Genomic DNA, 19,747 nt, shown 5'->3' on the forward strand with positions numbered 1-19,747 from the left:
GTGCCAGAATATTTGATGAAACCCATTAAATTGTTACATTTAATGGGTTTGCTGAAACAACAAAAAGCTGTTTTAGCATTCAATAAGTGTCTCTTAAAATTAAAAAATATTTAAGATCTTTTCACACTGATCAGTTCATCCAGGATTTTATTGTTTTTCTGGTTTTTCTGCAATCAAAATCACAGATTTTATGGTTCTAATTTAGAAATATTTGTAAGGAATTTGTACAACATTTGCTCTAGTGCCTGATGTTAATTGTGACTTTTTATTAATCACTGTATTGGTCACAGATTATAACTTGACATCAAGTAAGGCTGAAGCATCAGTCACTTCAATTCAGTGTTTTGGCCAATTTTGGGAAAAAAATCAGTAAAACCAGAAAACATTTGGGAATTTGTAGATTTTGTGTGAATTTTACAGATTTGAGAAAAACTGGAGGGAAAATTTAGGTAATTTATAATAAATAATGATTTCTAAGCTTCTGTGACAGAAAGAGCCAATCACAGCTCCAGTTTCAGTTTGACTGTGGATCTGTATAAAAGGCCTGTGCAGGATCCACACTGGACTCAGTACTTCACTGCAACCGCAGCGTCTGCACTGCTCTCTCTGACTGATCATGGCCAGCGACAAGTTCAGCCCAAACAAGACCTACAACTGTGGTAAGTCAGGATAACTTTATGTTGAGTTTGTGCTGATGTGGAAATTATCCACCAACAAAAACATGCATTTCACTTTCACTCCTCTTTCTTCTTATTCTACCTCATGTTTCAATATAATCATGGACTTTAATTTCTTGGGTAAACTTGTGTGATATTCAAATGACCACTGATTGTATTTTGATATTATTTTATATTTTTCTTTTTAAACTATAACTAAATATATTAAATAATTGCAGGACTGTAGCCCCACCCTTCTTGACCTTAGCTTCATCTCAATTTAATCATTCTAACCAAATATAAAGCAGCTTTATCTGAATTTGTATATTAATTGCTGTAAAAGTGTAGCTTGTCTCTGCGCCGCCATAAATCCAATTAAAAAGCAGTAAAAGGTTTTGCACGGCCACTAAAGATGCAACCAAGGAGAGAAGTACACAGAAAGATACAGGATCTGTTAAGAGCTGTGAGCTGCGCTAAAGTAAATAAAAGAGAGAATTTCTTTGTAGAGGTGAAGATTTATCACAGATTTCAAAGTAAAATAAAAACAGCAGAACGTGGATAATGTAGGAAATATCGGCCCCTTCCAGAGTGCAATGGTCTGCCATGTTTGCTGCCCCTTACTGTTTGCTGCTAACAGTAAGGGGCGGGAACAGACCATGTGGCAGTCTCACACCATATTTGGAAATGGGACTAGTGCACTCTGGATATGTAGGGGGCGCTATTTCCTATATTATCCGTGGCCTCCCGTTTATACTTTAATTTGAAATCGGTGATATCTTTACTTTGAACAAGGACTTTCACTCTCAGCATGTATTTTAACTTCTCCTTTATGCTACTGCCTCAACTAACATGAATACATCCTATGTAATATTAATTCCAGCATTACTGGTACCATAAAAGATAAACTATCTAATAAAACAAAAAACTTTTTTATTTTCTTAAGGATGTACAGCAAATTAAGTGACATAAACATGACTTGAAAGTGGATCCAGTTTCACTAAAGGGCCAAATTGTTGAATCTGGTTGGCCCTTTGTTGGCTAATTTTAAATACACAAAGTATTTAAAATTAGCACATTTTAAATACTTTGGGTAATTCCTGGACAGTCAACTTACCTTTGCTATATTTTTAAGAACTGTTGTCAGAGACTCTATTTTTAAGAAGATCCAGTGATCTTGGGGTTACCAGACTAGAGCTTGTGTACAAGACAACATTGAGAGTTTTAACTTTTCATCTTTTCAGCTGGTTTGGTCACATGAGCTGCAGAATAAAAGACTAACGTCTAAGAATATTTTCAATAGCAGGTAAATAGTGGTGAAACTCAAACATCTCTCTTAACTGTTTGTTGAAAGAACATGGAAGACGGCCAGTAATATTTTAGCAGAGAGCGATGCTTCCCAAGGTCTCAGATGGATCATTTCTTTTCTTCCAGACACACAGAGGCTGAAGCTCTGAGCACAACATGATGATTATAATTCAGATTCAAACTTTCTTCTTCACAGGAACAAACATTACAAACAACGAGGAGCTGAGGCTTGTGATGGTGGGAAAGACTGGGACTGGGAAGAGTGCTACTGGAAACACCATTCTGGGTCGATGGTGCTTTGAATCCAAATGCAGCGCCAAATCCATGACTGTTGACTGCTCTAAAGGCTCCAGTAATATTGATGGACAGCAGGTTGCTGTCATTGATACTCCAGGTTTGTTCAACACCAGGTTTGGAGAAGATAAAACCAGAAAAGATCTGAGTCAGTGCATCTGTTACGCTTCTCCTGGACCCCACATCTTCCTGGTGGTCGTTGCAATCGGCAGATTCACAGAAGAAGAAAAACAATCAGTGCAAAAGATTCAAGAAATCTTTGGAGAGGCAGCAGACAGATACAGCATGGTTCTGTTTACCCGTGGAGACGATCTTGATGATACCACCATTGAGGATTATTTGTCTGAAAGCCCAGATCTGCAGGATCTGGTGTCCAAATGTAATAACCAGTATCATGTCTTCAACAACAAGCTGAAAGATAAGAAACTTCAGGTCACTGATCTGCTGAAGAAGATCAGAACCATTGTTGACAGGAATGGAGGAAGTCACTACAACAATGAGATGTTCCAAGAGGTAGAGAGGGAAATCAAAGAGGAGAAACAACGAATCCTGAAGGAGAAAGAAGAAGAAATACGTAAAGGGAAAGAAGAAGTGGAGAGAAAAATAAAAGAAAAGTATGATGAAGAGATTCAGAGAATGTTTGAACAATTCCAGGCTGAGAAAAAGAGGGAGAAGAGAAATGAGAGAAAAGAGATGCAGAGGAGAGAAAAGAGGAGAGGGAAAGGATTGAGGTGGAGAGACAGAGAGAGTTTGCAGCCCTGAAGGAAAAGCAGAAGAGAGAAATTCAAGAGGCAAAATCCAGGCTGCAGCTCCAGCATGAATCTAAGGCCAGAGAAGAAGCTGAGCGAAATAATCCTGTCCTTCTTTTGATTAAAGCTGGAAAGCACTTTGGTAATCGTGTTAAAAGTTTCTTTAAAAAGTTACTGTAATCAGTGAAAGTTGTAAACTTGCTGCTCATACAAACATGACAACGACTGCAAGAATCTGAAAACAACAAATTTTAACTGCAAGTTTCTTTATGAAAGCTTAAGTATAAAACATGGAGAATAGAAAACAACAAACTAGATTCTGTTTCTTTCATTGTGTTAATAAATGAAGTAAAATCTCCAGCCAGAGTAAAACTCCTTCACCACATCTTGACATTAAAACTCAGCCAGAACCTGGATGTTCTTTGCACCGTGTTGGACAGTTCTTGTGAGGTTTTCTAAGAACACGGTGCTTAGACCCATTTTAGATCATCATAGACTCTGCACCTCTAGATGGGCCTGAATCATTTAGAGCTTAACTGTCTATAATATGAAGCTGCCAGACTTTAATGTTGTTGGAGATCTTGAAGATTGCAGGCTGATCTTCACTTAAGGCTGCTTCAAATCCAATTATAGTCTCTCAATACACTTCCTGTTTGGAAGAAAAATGCCTGAATGCATGTTAAGTTAGATTAAAAATGTTTACGTTTTATTTTTAAGTATTTTAGCTTTTGAATCATATTTTACTTCATACTCCTTATAGACCACCACCTCCTTTTTATAAACAGTAAGTTAAACATTAAAACAATGCTAAACATAAAGTTCCACTAAATGTTAGACAGTTTGTTCATGTCATATAAATTTGCCACAAATGTCTCTTCAAAACTACTTTTTAAAATAAAACAAACAAGTTCTACTTAACTAATATCCAGAGTTTGTTTCAAATAGGTTTATTCTAGTACAGTGTGATTATTATATTCAAATCCTTCTTTGTGCAGTTCTGTCTGTAATCCAGTACAGTCCACACTTTGTCATGTAATCCCAGTTGGGAAATAATGGTCCATCTGGTCTATCTAAGGAAAACCAGAGAACTCTATCAAGTTATTGATTTTTCAGCAGTCCAACATTATGGGCAAGCATGTGGCGACAGTGGAAAAGAACCACTTACCTGGAAGAATCATCTGGCTAAACCAAGATCATGATGCTGAAACATCTGGATTCATACTGACTAAATAACCTGGTTTATTCAGGAGTAAAAGGGACTAAATACAAATCTATCTCACACTTTTTATGCTTTTTTCTAAATATTTTTTTAAAAACATCATGCAATGTTTTCCTTTTAATGTTGTAGTTTTAAAACTCCTCAAAGTACAAAATTTACTTATGTGGCACTGAATGTTATCACTTAATGTTTTGTTTCATGTGAAAAACATTATTGCAATAAAGTATTTCATCAGAGATCACAACTGTTCTGCTCCTGTTTTCAAACTGTCCACTAGAGGGCGCTGTAGCGCTGCTTTACATTTTTGCCACCAGATAACTGAAGGTTACCTTCTGAAAACATTTACTTTCTGGTGTATTTTTACTATGTTGTACTTTTTACTTTTACTTGGGCAGTTTCATTATGAGGCATTGATGATCTTATTTTAGTGAAATTGATTCTCTACCCACTGAGAATAACTTCACTGAACAAACATGTTTAACCAAATTATTCACCAGAAACAGACACACACCTGCAGCTTTTTCAAACTTTAATAAACTTTATATTGAAAGAAAATGATTTTGATTTTATTTATTTATGTTTTTGCTGGCTTTTGTTATTTTGTAATTATGTTATTTATTTGAATTTTGGTGTAGTCAAACTTGAAGCAGTTGCCAGTTCGATCCGGCAGGAACAGCCTAATTTAGATGGTTGGAATCTCCACAGAGATGTACCGGTGAAACTTGTGGGAAACATGAAAATTAAAAGTCTCCCCGAAATAAAAAAATCTGTCAATATCTGAACTGTGGCCTTGGCTCGCTGGATTTCTCAATTCTTTTGGGTAATATGTAAGTAATGCACTCATCCCTACTTCCCTCCCCTGAAGACATTGTGAAACCATGTGGCAGGGCGCTCCTACCACCATGTCAGTGTTTGTTGGCTGAGAGAGCTGGGTGAACAGGGATCAGGGACTTAGCTACACTGGCACACATGGCTATAACTAAGGCTGGGCCATGTTATATTATTTACCATAATACCTGTAAAAAAAAGACTTGCCAGGGAAAATAAAGGTCATCATTCTATCACGCGCGCAACAATAGTCAAGCTGTAAAGGTGAAGGCAAACATGGTTGAACTACCATAAAAACAAAGAAGCAAAGTTTGCTGGTTTACAGTCTGGACTGGACTGAATTTAACAGAATTAGCTGATATCTGCAATATGGTAAGGATATGCAGTAACTTCAATAGTGTTTTGGTCTCTGCAGTTTCTGTAACCACAGTTGTCTGGTTACACAGAGTTCATCTCTGAGTCAGCTCTCCTCTTAACACGGAGAGAATAAAATAATCAGCTACGGCAAACACTGACATCTTCCTAAAAGCATTAAAGATAAAAATAAAAACACTGACAGTCATCATTTCAGTGGCGATATCTGTGACAGATGGAAAAATGACAGTGAACAAAGTTCCAGATCATTAGGAAGTGTGCTCAAGCTTTTACTCTCTGCGGGGTTTTTATATGACATAATTTTGGTGTTGAGCATTTTTAAAGGAAGATTTTCTTTTAAAAATATTAAACAAGAGTTTTGGACATAATGTTTGTCTTTAAAAAAAAACATGACGGGGAACAACTTTTAACATCTTGTAAAACTAATGTTCTGTTGAATGACAACAGTTTCTTTAATTTGTGTTTTTATGTACATTTATCTCCATTTGGTAGCTGATTCAGTCTTATGTTAGCCAAATTAGTTTATATTTTTGTTGATCTATTTTGTATTTTCTTTGATGCAGTAATCATATTGTGTAATTTTGTTTATATTATATATATATATATATTTAATGTAGTTACTTTACTGAGGTAAGTAAAAAGAAGAAACTACAGGTCACTTGTCTCACATCCTGGGTTTCACTGTCTGTTACCCCTCCTAAGCCCAAACCCCACCCCCAGAAAAGTAGGATCTCCTTTCTGCATACAAAGATTCCCTCATTCCCAACCACACCAAAAGGATGTTCAGATTTTGCTGTGAGCACAAGAAACAATAAGACAAAGGCTTCATGCTGACATGAGCTGTTGTGCCACTCCACACACACTGACTCTTGGTGATACTGTATGACATGAACACTGTATCACTGTATCAGTTTTGGATACAGTGGATTTATTATTTTTTTTGCTGTAGTTTTTTTAGTTATCCATCAGAAGTAACCAGGAGGCTGCTGCTTGTCAGAGGGTAGATCCCTGGTCCTGATCACACAATCCTGCAAGTCATCAGCCTGAGGAAGAAAGGAGCATTCGCCAGTTCTTCTGTGGATAAGTGTTTGCTTTCCATGGTACAAAGTGCCCCTTTGAGTCTTTGCTCTCTAAACCCTCTGAGTTCCTGGATTCAGTAACTTAACCTTTGTGATTTCCTTGCAGGTACTCCTGCAGTACTCTGGATGTTCCCTTTTCTGCTGCCTGAGTTTCTCTTCATAACTTCAAAATCTCCTGTAAAGATTTTCTGGTTTTAGTTCCATGACTGATGACTTTCCGCTCCATTTCCTCCAAGTCTGTGCTGCTTACCTGTCTGCCTTCCAATGCAATCACCATCCTGTGGCCTCCACCATTGCTTCTTGGTTTCTGGACTACACCTCTCTGGAACTGTGACCCCACAAGAACCCAAGCTACAGCGACTAATCAGTCTTCAGCCCCTCCTTGGCCAATTCACCTCTATCTTACCAGTAAACGCTCCTCTTCAATATATGAGAGTTAAGGGTTCCCTGACCACAGCTTCCATTGAGGGACATTCTGTGTCAAGGAACTCTTCTTTCTTTAAAAGCATTAATGAAAGACGCTTTCTTTAATGCATGTAGATATTCAATCAGATCACAATGATGTTTGCAGTTAGTTTGACAAGACTGGGAATACTCCATGTAGGTATCCCAGTAGGAGCAGCAAACGGCCACATGCATGTTTAAAGGAAGAGAATAAATAGAGAATAAAATGAATCTTCCTCTCTGTGCATTTTATTAGAAAAGTGGCTGCCTTATTTAGCGATAGGTCTCTTAATCGATAATAACTTTTCATAAAACTTTCCTTATTTGCTTAATTAAGGGAGATGTAAGTCAGCTGAATTGTTCTCCAGTCAATTTATTTGAAGAGTTTGAATGAGATTTGTGCAGAACAGTCTGTGGTTCCAGTAATAACACTCCTTTCTTAACAAAGGTGGAGAAAGACATGCTTTTATGATACATTTCTTCCAAGCAGAGAAGCCTGATGCAGCAATTCAAGCTTGTGTTTAGTAGCCCACTTACAGGAAAGCTCAGATAATACTTTGAAAAGGCAACTTTATGTTATACTGGAATAAACTGAAACCCTGCACTAAAAGAACATAAAAGGTTTAAAGATAAAACACATTAACAACATTTAGGGCTACGATCATAACCCAGTTTGAAAACACTGATAAATTGTGATTTAGTTTTTAACTGTCTCCAAAGCAGCAGTGTCTCTGTGAGACTGAATATTTTAATTTGAGCACAAAATGGTCTGAAACTCTCTGCACTGAACTTAGGGTGCATTCACATGTTTAGTCTTGTAGTCGGGGCCTCACATGAATTCATATCTTGTGTATAGCAATGATGAGTGTTTTTGAGATCTAGATCAGAATACGATGGAAAATACTTTTTAAACAATTTCTCCTCATTCAACACCAATGAAATTTCAGATATTCTATTTCTATGCTTTTATTCATTTTTATTTCTTCTGTGGTGAAAAAAATTACAATGGACTTATAATCAGAGCAAATATTCCAAATACTATATTTGTTAAATAAAGTATCAAATGTGTGATTTATCTTTCTTTTTTTTTTAAAATCTTTTCATAAATAGCTAAATTCTATATAATGACAGTTAAATCAGGATTATGTGTGAATATATTATGTGAAGTAGAATGTAATATGAGCAACAGGAATTAAGTATATTTGCCTCAGAGGAACAAAGCTAAGACATGCAGACCACCATGTTGCTTTTTTTTTTATTTCACTTTTGTTTACTGTTTATTGCAGTGTTTTTCCCATAGTGCTCCCTTTTATTGTAAATGTGGAAAAGAAATAGAAGAGCGAGGGGGAAACCAACCCACATTTATATTATAGTGAAGCTATAAATCTACATAAATTATTTACCAGCTCATCTACTGGGTTACAGCATAGAGATGAGGTGGAGGAGTAGGAATGATTAAAAGTTTATGTTGTCTGTGAAAGAATGTTTTGTAGCTGCTCTGTTTGCCTGAATCTGAGATTCAACCAGATGCTGAGAATGGTGAGGTTGGTATTTCTGAAGATGCAACTTCTGATGTTCAGCCTCTTTGTGGCCAGGAATCCACACAGGAGATTGACACAGCCATCACTCTGGAGCTTAGGAAGTCAGCACGGAAAACTGCAGGACAGCATTCCAACCCTTATAGGCTGCCCTGTTCTGTACAGAAGAAATTATTCTGTTCTTGGGTAACAGTTTCTTAGGTACATCGTCGGGTTGCCAATGCATAATGGTGGCACCATTAGGTGTGCACTCTCCACAGCTTGAGCTTCTATAAAAGGGAAGCTGGAAGGGTGGTGGCCAAGTGTTAATTTCCTGTGTGTGAGAGCAGGTGTGTGTTGGGCCCACACTGTTTGCTGGCTGTGGCAGGTTTGGAGGAAAACTGTTTTAAATTGATCCTCTTCAATAAGTTTGTGCTGATGTGGTGTTTTTATAAAGGGCCGCATTATTAATGATGTTCCGGTGGCAGCGTTACCTGTGTGTGTGGTTGTTCAACGCTGCAGGTTGGCTTATACATTTGTCTCTTTTAATCAGATTGAATTGTATGTTTTTGTGTTTTATATTGTCTTTATTTGGTAGGGCTGCACCAGATCTACTACATCAAGATTGAGTTTAGAATGCTGGTTTATGCAATGCAGGTATGCAGTGTTTTAATGTGTTTAAGATTGACTTGATTAAAGTGATTTAATAAGCATTTAGTAATTTTTGTATTTTGGTTTTTACAGTTTAATAAATGCTTCCTGCTTTCCTTTTAGAGTTTGATTTTCTGTTTTGTTAGTCCGCCCAGTTAGGATTGTTTGTCTCCTCTTAGGACTTGTGAGGGCGGGCTAACAACTTTTCATTTATTTTGTTTGTTTTGTCCTCTGTTTGTCTTTGGGTCACTTCCTGAATACTCACATTTCATGTCGCTGTTCATCTTAAATATCTGAGACCTGATCCTGTTTGGTGTGATCTTGAGTTTGGATTGCATGTGATCGTTTTGCAGTGAATCGAGTTCATCTTAAGTTTGCAGTTATGACTCCGCCAAGCCGAAGGGCAATAAACAACAACCAGAATGAAGTTAATTATTAATAAAATTTATTACACACATAAGAGAGTTTCCCGTTAACTTTATCCATTTGTTGTCAATCCGATCATGTTTAACCCAAATTTAAACACCACTTCAGGCGGACAAACTCGCATAAACCATTACAATGTGCATCTTAAGTTTGCAGTGCACATTGTAGTGTGCCCCCGCTGCAGTCTCCGCTCCCAGTGTTCCCTCATCGCCCCCAAGTGTTCCCTCGTCACTTCATAGTGGTCCCAGTAGTCCCTCGTCGCCCCCTAGTGTTCCCTCGTCACTCCCTTGTGCTCTTTCTGAATCTCCTCCCCTTACTGCTCCTCCCGAGTCCCAGCCTCCTAGTGCTCCTCCAGAGTCCCCCAGAGATTCCTCGTTGCCGCCTCCACTAGGCCCCAGAGCTCTACCGTCGCCTCCTGCGGCCCAGCCCCCGAGCCGACGTCGCCCGCCGGACCTCCCCTGTGGGTTCTGCTTTCTGTGCCGCGGACGCCCGCCGGACCTCCCACGATGGTCGGCCTCCTGTGCCTCCGCCCACTCTGCTGGGTTGTTTTTTGTTGTTTTGGACTCTGGCCCCCTGTCCAGCGCCCCTCCGCCCACCCTGGTTGTGTTTTTGTTTATTGGACATTTTGTTTGAGCGTCTAATAGCCGCCCTTGAGGGGGGGTACTGTCATGGTCTGTGTTTTTCTCTGTGTTTATTTTGAGTTTTCTGTGTTTCTGAGTCTCTGTGTTGTCCTGTCTTTCCCTTGATTATTCCCAGGTGTGTCTCGTTCCCTGATTACCTCCTGTGTATTTATTGTCACCTGTGTCTCTGTGTTTTTGTCGGGTCCTCGTCTGATGTGTTCTCAGTCCGTTGTCTTGTCCATTTGTTTCACCTGTCGCTACCTGTGTTGAGCCCTGGTCTTCCGCTCAGCAGTGCTGCCTGGCTTTTGGACTTTTGTATTGGATTATTTCACCATTAAATATCATTTTCACTGCAAAATGAACTTCATTCTGGTTGTTTACTGCCCTTCGGTTCGACAAAGTCTTAACAATTGACAGAGACTTTCTAAATATGTCTGACTGCAGCAAGTGAGCAGATTCTTTTGAATTAAAAAAATGGAGAGAAAAATATTAGTTTGCCTTAGAAAGGTGGAAACAGCTGCTCCACTTCCTGGATTGTTCGAGAGCCAATAGCTATGAGAGTATCACTACTCATTCATACCAGGGGCCTTTCTATCCAGGAGTCCTTCAGCCTGTGTGTGGAGTACAGTGCTTTACATTGTTGGTAACTCACAACAGCTCTGGTTCCTTTTCCACCACTGTGATGTGAAATGTTCTGTTCCTAAAGCCACATCATGATACCAGGAATCAGCCCAGGACTCCACCCTCACCTTCCTCTGGGCTTGGTGGGCCAAAGTAGAGCTGGACTCCTGTTGCTTGTTTGTGTCAGGCCAGTAGCTTGGACTTAAACACCAGCATTAATAAAAACCTATAGTCTGGGCAAGAAGAGGCAGAAAGTCAACTTTGTTGGCTAAAATCATCTCTTTATAATGTTCTTGTTTACATGTATATAATTTTCTACTAAAAATAAATTTGAACAATTCTCTTGTCATGGTGTATTTTTGCTAATGAGTTTCAGTGTTATTGAAAGATACCTAATATATTAACTATTGAGTTCAGTGTAAAATAAACCTTAATATTCATTCATGTACTGTCTATAGCAACACATCATGTAAGTAATTGAACGTCACCACGAATTTCTGTCTGTTGTAAAGAATGTCCACACAATGAAACTGAGCACACAATCAAAGCGTTTTAGTCATAAAATAAGGATTAATTGAGCTATTTATGTTGTGCAGAGGTTTCTGAAATTAGAGTGAATTAGAAATGTATTGAAAGTTGTTTAAAGTAAAATGTTATGCAAGCAACAGGAATGAATCAGTTTGTCAAAATTGGAGGGACAGAGCTGAGACAAAACTCCAGAACATAATTTACAAAATAATTAAGTTGTTTTAGATTAATTCTCTTCAGTTTCTTCCACACAGCTGCCATTTTCTTTAAGGCTGTGAGGAGGAGAGAGTTAGGGGAAAACTTGGATATAAATCTAGAAAAACTTTTGAGACATTAAAGTCAAACAGTATTATTATTATTATTATATATTTATTGTGTATTAAACTCACATCCCACTGATTGTTTTATACATCAAGTTGCTTTGTTTCATTTAAAGGTTATGTTCACCAAGTAAAGCATGAAAAAAGCACTAAAACTCTTGTAAAAGCCTGAACAGAAAGATCCAATCAGAGCTCCAGTTCCAGTTTCATTTTGACGATAGGAGGATCATCGTTTTGACTGTAAAACTCCTGTTCAGTTTCCACAGTGTATTAATTTCTTCTCTGCAGCTGCTGCGTCACACTGAACTCTCTGACTGATCATGGACAGTACAGTCAAGATGCCCAACTCTGGTAAGTCAGGTTAACTATATATTGAGTCTGTTATGATGTATAAAATATCTAAAAACAAAAACGTGTAAACACACTCTAAGAAATGAAATGTTGAATTTACTTAACCAAGTTATGTCAACTGGTTTTACTAAACCTAGCTAATTAAGTGAGTATTACACACTTACTTTCTGCATAATAATTTAAGTAAAGACAAATAAATTCAGTTCAGTAAATCCAACACGTTAGACGTTTGCTCATTTGGTTTAATGCTGTGAAGTTTTCTCTACAATAACTAATAAGAATTTACTTATGCCAGTAAATTCAGTTAATTCAATATTATTCAGTTCTAATAAGGTTCTTGGACTTTGTTGATGGAAATTAATTTTCTCAAGTTCAAGTTAAATAACCTACTGAAGTGGAACCAGTTGATATAACTAAGTTAAGTAATTAAAACATTAAAATAGTTTGTTTCATTGGATTAATTAAACAAATCTAACCCACTAAAATTTAGCTTAAAAAGTCAGATTTAAGGAGAACAAAGTCAAACCCAGAAATTATTCAATTATTTGATGTAGTTAAGACCAGAGGTGGGATGTAACGAAGTACAAGTTCTGTACAGAAGTACAGTTACGAAGTACATAAGGCTGTTGATGCACCAAACCTTCATCAGAATATTCTTCCTGTTTCACATGTCTATCTGCTAAATTCCCTAGTCAGGAAATTCTACCTCTATGTACAAAGTGATGCACTAAATTATTTAATCATAATATCCTGTTTAATGTGAGGGTAGATCACATCGATGCATTAAGACCCTGAATCAGAAAATCCTACCTTTTTAAAAATATTTATAATTCAGAGGTAGCACATAGTCAGTGTGTTACTGCTGTAATATAATCGTAAGTCTACCAAATATCAACATGACAGTATGGTGTTTTGAAATGTTTGGTTTCAACTGTATGATTATCCCCATGTCATTGATTCCCTCAATGCTTCCCAAGGTCTCAGATGGATCATTTCTTTTCTTCCAGACACACAGAGGCTGAAGCTCTGAGCACAACATGATGATTCTAATTCAGATTCAAACTTTCTTCTTCACAGGAACAAACATTACAAACAACGATGAGCTGAGGATTGTGATGGTGGGGAAGACTGGGATTGGGAAGAGCGCTACTGGAAACACCATTCTGGGTCAAAAATGCTTTGAATCCAAATGCAGCGCCAAATCCATGACTGCTGACTGCTCCAAATTCTCCAGTTATGTGGATGGACAGCAGGTTGCAGTCATTGATACTCCAGGTCTGTTTGACACCAGGTTCGGAGAAGATAAAACCAGAAAAGATCTTGGTCAGTGCATCAGCTTTGCTTCTCCTGGACCCCACATCTTCCTGGTGGTTGTTGCAATCGGCAGATTCACAGAAGAAGAAAAACAATCAGTGCAAAAGATTCAAGAAATCTTTGGAGAGGCAGCAGACAGATACAGCATGGTTCTGTTTACCCGTGGAGACGACCTTGAAGACACCACCATTGAGGATTATTTGTCTGGAAGCCCAGATCTCCAGTATCTGGTGTCCAGATGTAACGGCCAGTATCATGTCTTCAACAATCGGCTGAAAGATAACAAATCTCAGGTCACTGAGCTGCTGAAGACGATCAGAACCATTGTTGACAGGAATGGAGGAAGTCACTACACCAATGAGATGTTCCAAGAGGCTGAGAGGAAAATCGAAGAGGAGAAACAACGAATCCTGAAGGAGAAAGAAGAGGAAATACGTAAAGAGAAAGAAGAACTGGAGAGGGAAATACAAGAGAAATATGAGAAAATGATGCAGGAAATGAAGGAAGTATTCAAGGGTCAATTTGAGGTGATTCAAACCATGACAAAGCAAATACTGGAAATGCAGGCGAGAGAATTTCAAAGGCAAATGTCTGACCTGAAAGCCATGTATGAATCCAGAGCTAGAGAAGAAGCTGAAGAACTTGCGAAACATTACAACCCATGTGTAATATTGTGAGGTTAGATGTTGTCTCCTGGCAGCTGTTACAGAGGATAAAGCTGAACTAATCAGCATTTTTTCTTTATTGTCTTGATAATTGAGTTAAAGCTCCAGGTAGTGATGTAATCCAGCTGTGACCTCTGTATCTCACACTGTTTTAAAAATATTTCTGCTGATGTTTAGATGCTAAAATTGTTTGCATGTGAATTTTAGTCATTAGTGTCTGGTTTTTATCTCTTAATGTATTAATTTCATTTGCAGGAATCAAATCTATGACTAGCATGTAATCACAAAAAATCTGCTTCTTATATCCATTCTTTCTATTTACATTTCTTGTAATTGTTTAAATTTTAATAACTTTTCTTTTATCATTGTTTAAATCTTATCAATGGCTTGTTCGCTCTGTTGTTTAATCCTGTGCAGAGCTGAATGAAATGTGACACGTAAACCTTTATCTAATCAATAAATTCAGTTTAATTATAGGAAAATATTCCAACTATTTATATTTTTTATTTATTATCTGTTGAATCTAATTTTCAGTTTTACCAGGTTTCATATTCCAACCTTCTCCTTTAAATAGCTTTCTAACCTTTAAGAAAATGCTGTGAACAAACTTGTTATTCTTCCATTAAAGTTTAACAGTTTCTTCATATCACAGAAATTCACCATAAATGCTTCCTGAAAACGACTCTTTAAAATAACAAGTCCTAATTTTGACCACTTATAACCAGAGTTCAGTTCAAACAGGTTCATTCTAATACAATACATAGTTTACACACAAAGTGTGTAAAAATGTCTCCACAATGATTCCCAGACTGATATTCAAATAGAAAATTATAAAGGGAAGGTCTCCATATGTGGGTTGGGCTTTACCCTGCGTCACTTCACAGAATTACTAATTACATTAAATATTTGAAATACATAATATATACAAAAATATATATAATTCTGGCTCCAGAAAATAAAAACAAAGTTCAATTCCTGGCAGCTGCAGCAGCTCTTCCTGCCATTACCTGGATCTGCAGCAGCTCAGCAGCTTCGGTGACTCCACTGGTTTCACGAAGCTGAAGTTGGTTTACAATTGTAGCTTCCAGTTTGGGAAATTCCTAAAGGATGATTTCAACCACCTTCTGCGTCTTTAATCTACGTGTCATGATTTGTGGTGGCGGCAGTAGGGAAGATGACGCCGAGGACCCAGGTAGGAGTGAAAAATGATGATTTTAATGATGAAAAATGGAAAACAATCCAGGCAGCACAGATGAGTAACAGCAACAGTTCTCAAACTGGTAGCAACTGGTGAGCACTAGACGGACTAGGAGATGAGACAGATTAGACAAGGACCCGACGAGGAACAAGGAACTCAGGTGGGATTAAATACACAGACGGTAATCAGGGAACAAGACACACCTGGAAACAATCAAGGGGTAGAAAGGACAACACAGAGACAGAGACAGGAAACTAAAATAAACTCACAGAAAAACTCAAATCAACAGAGAAAACCCAACCCTGACACAACGCTATTAAAAACCTACAACACCTGGAGATATTCTCAACTAATAGCAGAATATCTTCATTAAAGAACATATTTCAGTTTGTAACTGCAGGGTGAATCAGGTGTAAATATCCTGGGATGTGTGACTGATAGGAGCAGAGCAGGTTGGAGCTGTCTGCACATTATTGCCCAGTGAGCTGCACTGGTTCCAGTAATGAACATCTGTACCTTTTCTTTCCTCAACAGGTTAAGCTGCCATTTCCTTTATTTAGACTATAATAGATTAACACAACTTTCTATCAGGCCTTCTCCTGATTCATTCTCAGTGGCTTATTAAACTCACCAGAAGCAATAACTTTGGGTCAGGTTCAGGTCAGACATTTAAGTTTGAATGAAGTGGTATTAAGCCAAAGAAACAGGAATTTCAGAAATAACATTAAGGGCCTAAATTAATATTTTTTTTAAATCTAAAGAAAAAAAATATCAATCTGAAAAGAGAAAAAGCCCCAAAAGTGTTAAATTTCAGTCAATATGGAGTCAATATGGAGTACTTACATAATGTAATAATGAAATAAGGATAAAAAGGTGAAGAACGTCCATCTGTTGCTGCTCTATTGATAACTAAAGTTTTACTGTTTTAAATGTTTTAAAAGTATTTAATTTACATATGTGGCACTGAAAGTTATCGCCTAATGTTTTTCTTCATACAATATAAAAAATATTATTGTAGTAAAGTAGAAATCACAGCTTTTCTGCTACTGTTTTCAAACTGTCCACTAGAGGGCGGTGTAGCGCTGCTTTACAATTTTTTGGCAACAGAAAACTGAAGGTTTTCACATCGACATAAAGGGAACGGAGCTGAGAAACAAACTAGAAAGTTTTCAACAACCAGCGCAGCTTGGATGTGAATAAAACCTGCTGGGTGATTTATGTGGACGTGTTGATGAGTTAAAGACTGCAGCATAACCTTACATAACAAGGAAGAACCTTCAACATTACAGCAAATGTTTAAGGCTTTGTTGTTTAAAGTGTAAACTAAGAATTGACATAGACTTTCTAAATATGTCTGACTAATAGTGATGGTAAGATGAAGCCTCATGAGGCATTGAACCACTTGAGCCAACTGGTTCGAGAAAGGGTTCATTTCTTGAGGCTTCATGTGCACACGAAACCACCTACTGGCCAGGTGTATAATCACAGCCAGCTGTATCTTAACACGTGTGATGCATTGTATTTTTGTCTATTATGGCTCTTGGGAATGACGTCACAAAAGGTGTAGGACGAAATCATTTGTCTACATAAATTATGTATACACATATGTGTATAATAAAATATTGTTTGAATGTATCCTCTGTGTGTAATTATTCCCAAAATAGTAGTGTCATGTGATATGGCATGTTGTGTAATAATGTTTTTCTGTGACTCTAGAAAAATGGCCTGGGCTTAATCAGGCAGAGGACAGTGAAAGTGCTTGTGGAACTAGGGAGGGGGTGGTGAATAGGCTAATGCTTGTGTAACTTGGATGATTTCATGCATTTTTATTAAGAAACAACAATTTCTCCACAGTTTTTGGTTTCAAACGATTTCTCTTTTTTGACACTACATGGATGAGGTGTTATTATTGTACCCCAACTCCTTGGTCACAATAGACACCTCACCTTTACAGAAAATAAGAAACAGTGAAAAATACAGTTCCTCATAAGCAAACCTAACGCATCTGCAAATGTTCAGTTCACCTTACCTTCTATCTATCTATCTCTCTCTCTCTCTCTCTCTCTCTCTCTCTCTCTCTCTCTCTCTCTCTCTCTCTCTCTCCTAAACTCTCCAAACACCAAACTAACTGTCTCAAACTAAATAACCACTATCCAAACTCTGCTATCCAAACTCTATCTACTCTCTCAACTGACCGCAACTCGCCTACAACAACCCACATTTTGAATGGAGCCTGTGGGGTTTCTAAAGCTGTCAAACCCCGCGCCAAACTCTGAGCCACTTCCCGAAGCAGTCACGTGGTACAGCCAGGCAGCGAGGCTTCGGACGTCATCGTTTTCGGCTCCTCCCCTAAATGAAGCAAGCTTCGATACGCGCTTTACCGAAACGCCCCCTCCATTACTCGACACACACCTCGAAGCCTCGGCACATCACGTAACATCACTATGAACTATGACGACCCATGCCGCTATTGGCTCAAAGAACTTGGATCTACGTTCTTTGATTAGCTGCAACAGGCGGCGGCCAGATGGCCACACGCGGTGGGGTGTGTGGGGGGGTTGGTCAGTAAGTTGTAAGGTCCCACAAAAACTTAGACCAAACCTACGGCCTTGCTTACATAACAAGGAAGAACCTTCAACATTACAGCAAATGTTTAAAGCTTTGTTGTTTAAAATGTAAATTAAGAATTGACAGAGACTTTCTAAATATGTCTGACTGCAACAAGTGAGCAGATTCCTTTGAATTAAAAAAATGGAGAAAAAAATATTAGTTTGCCTCAGAAAAATGGAAACAGCTGCTCCACTTCCTGGATTGTTCAGGAGCCAATAGCTATGAGAGTATCTCTACTCATTCATACCAGGGGCCTTTCTATCCAGGAGTCCTTCAGCCTGTGTGTGGAGTTCAGTGCTTTACATTGTTGTTAACACTCAGCAACACACAACAGCTCTGGTTCTTTTTCCACCACTGTGATGTGAAATGTTCTCTTCCTATGCTGATACCTGGAATCAGCATACTTACATGTGAAGTTGCTGTTTTCTACCTCACCAAAGGTCTAAAAATCAGCTACTATCTTCTTTTGCTCTGCTGTAAGAGGTTTACCTGTCATGTCTGCATGTTTGCAGTTAACAATAGTAACCGCACTGTTGCCAACTCAGTGACTTTCTTGCTATATGGAGACATTTCAGACAAAAAATACTGGAATTGAAAGGTCAGCCTTTTTAAAGGTCCGTAATCGGCAATCGACGAGAAACCTGCAGTTGGTGCACCCCTACACACAATGCAAGTGCTTTATTTATGAAATAAAGGACCAAATATACTATTTGTATTGTTTTTTTAAATACGTATATTGACTTTTCTAGAATTAAAGTGAATATGAAATGTATTAAAAGTTGGATAAAGTAAAAACGTAATTCAAGCAACAGGAATTGAATTTTCTCCAGTTGAGGTAATATGAGGTGTTTGTATTGATTGTATTGATTGAATTGTGTTTAATTTCTCCAAACATGAGTAAATTCATTGTAACAATTGTCTTTTTAGTGTCTAGAACTTTCTACAAGTCTTGTTTCTCATTCAGATGATGCTCTGCAAACCTAGAAGGCTTTGACTCTGTATACACTTTGGCTTTCTTTCACATAGAAAGCGCTCCTGACCCAGTGATTGTAGAGGAATATAATTATATTAATAGTTAAAAATTATGTTGTTTGGTTGGTTCGCACTAAGATATGTTTTAACCTAAAATAAATGCATTGTGTCAAATGGACTGGGTCAATCTGGCCTAGAAGTCAGGAAGGAATTCAGATTTGGAGAAGATATGGAATAACAATCATTAGAGGAATGTTATTAGTTAAGCTGGTGGGCAAGAAAGTTCTGGCGCCAGACATTTCTCCTGCTCGCCAGCAAAGAAACTGGGCCGGAGCTCAAGACTTGTTTGGCACCTTTGAAACGGAGCAGATGAGATGTCAAGGGGTCTGAATATTTCCAAGGACCTTCCAATACACATCCAGTGTAAGACGGAGCCAAATGAACTACATAAATGGAGGAAAGCAACGCCATTGGTCGAGGCTTTCCAATACACACCAGTAGAGCTCGGACTCTATAAAAAACTGATACCAGAAGTAGCAGGCAAGAGATTTTGGGACTACTGTAACGATGTGTATGTAATGTTTAGTTCTGCAGATGTGCATTAAAATCTCTTCTCGTTTTGACTATGAGCAGATGGAGTTCCGAGTCTTATTTAACCTTTATTAATATACTCTATGAGTTTAGGCACCTTTAAATTCCTCCATATGATATGGTGTAAATGTCTGTACACTTGATACCACCATGCAGGGTCTCTGTCCCCAATCTGCTCTGTCCCAGAGCAAATTCAAAAATTGCCCTGCAAGTTTTAAGTTGCCAAACAAATTAGTTTTTTTAAATTTATTTATTACAGATTACCTTTGACTTCAAAACACCTTCTAAAAGCGCTTTAGATGATTCTGATGTGAGTAAAGTAAAGCAAGACACTCCTTATAAAATCTGGGACAGAGAGCCAATCAAAGCTCCAGTTTCAGATTACCCTGACAGTAGCACTGTTCAAAAGGCTTG

At 38.0% G+C, this 19,747-nt stretch overlaps 2 protein-coding genes across 2 annotated transcripts; both read left to right on the top strand.

Moving 5' to 3' along the window:
• Positions 1-616: 616 nt before the first annotated feature.
• On the top strand, positions 617-11,937 carry LOC102217149 (GTPase IMAP family member 4-like). The gene is given in 6 exon segments (XM_023345290.1): positions 617-659; positions 2,158-2,955; positions 2,958-3,146; positions 9,065-9,123; positions 9,935-10,085; positions 11,921-11,937. Coding segments are annotated over 6 exon segments (1,257 nt in total).
• On the top strand, positions 11,921-14,164 carry LOC102216899 (GTPase IMAP family member 4-like). Its single transcript, XM_005796501.2, has 2 exons — positions 11,921-11,983; positions 13,061-14,164. Exons 1-2 carry the CDS (start codon positions 11,953-11,955, stop codon positions 13,972-13,974), a joined length of 945 nt encoding a protein of 314 aa, XP_005796558.2. The 5' UTR covers positions 11,921-11,952; the 3' UTR covers positions 13,975-14,164.
• Positions 14,165-19,747: the final 5,583 nt, after the last annotated feature.

This window comes from Xiphophorus maculatus, chromosome 13 (genome assembly GCF_002775205.1).
Source record: "Xiphophorus maculatus strain JP 163 A chromosome 13, X_maculatus-5.0-male, whole genome shotgun sequence".
NCBI lineage: Eukaryota > Metazoa > Chordata > Actinopteri > Cyprinodontiformes > Poeciliidae > Xiphophorus > Xiphophorus maculatus.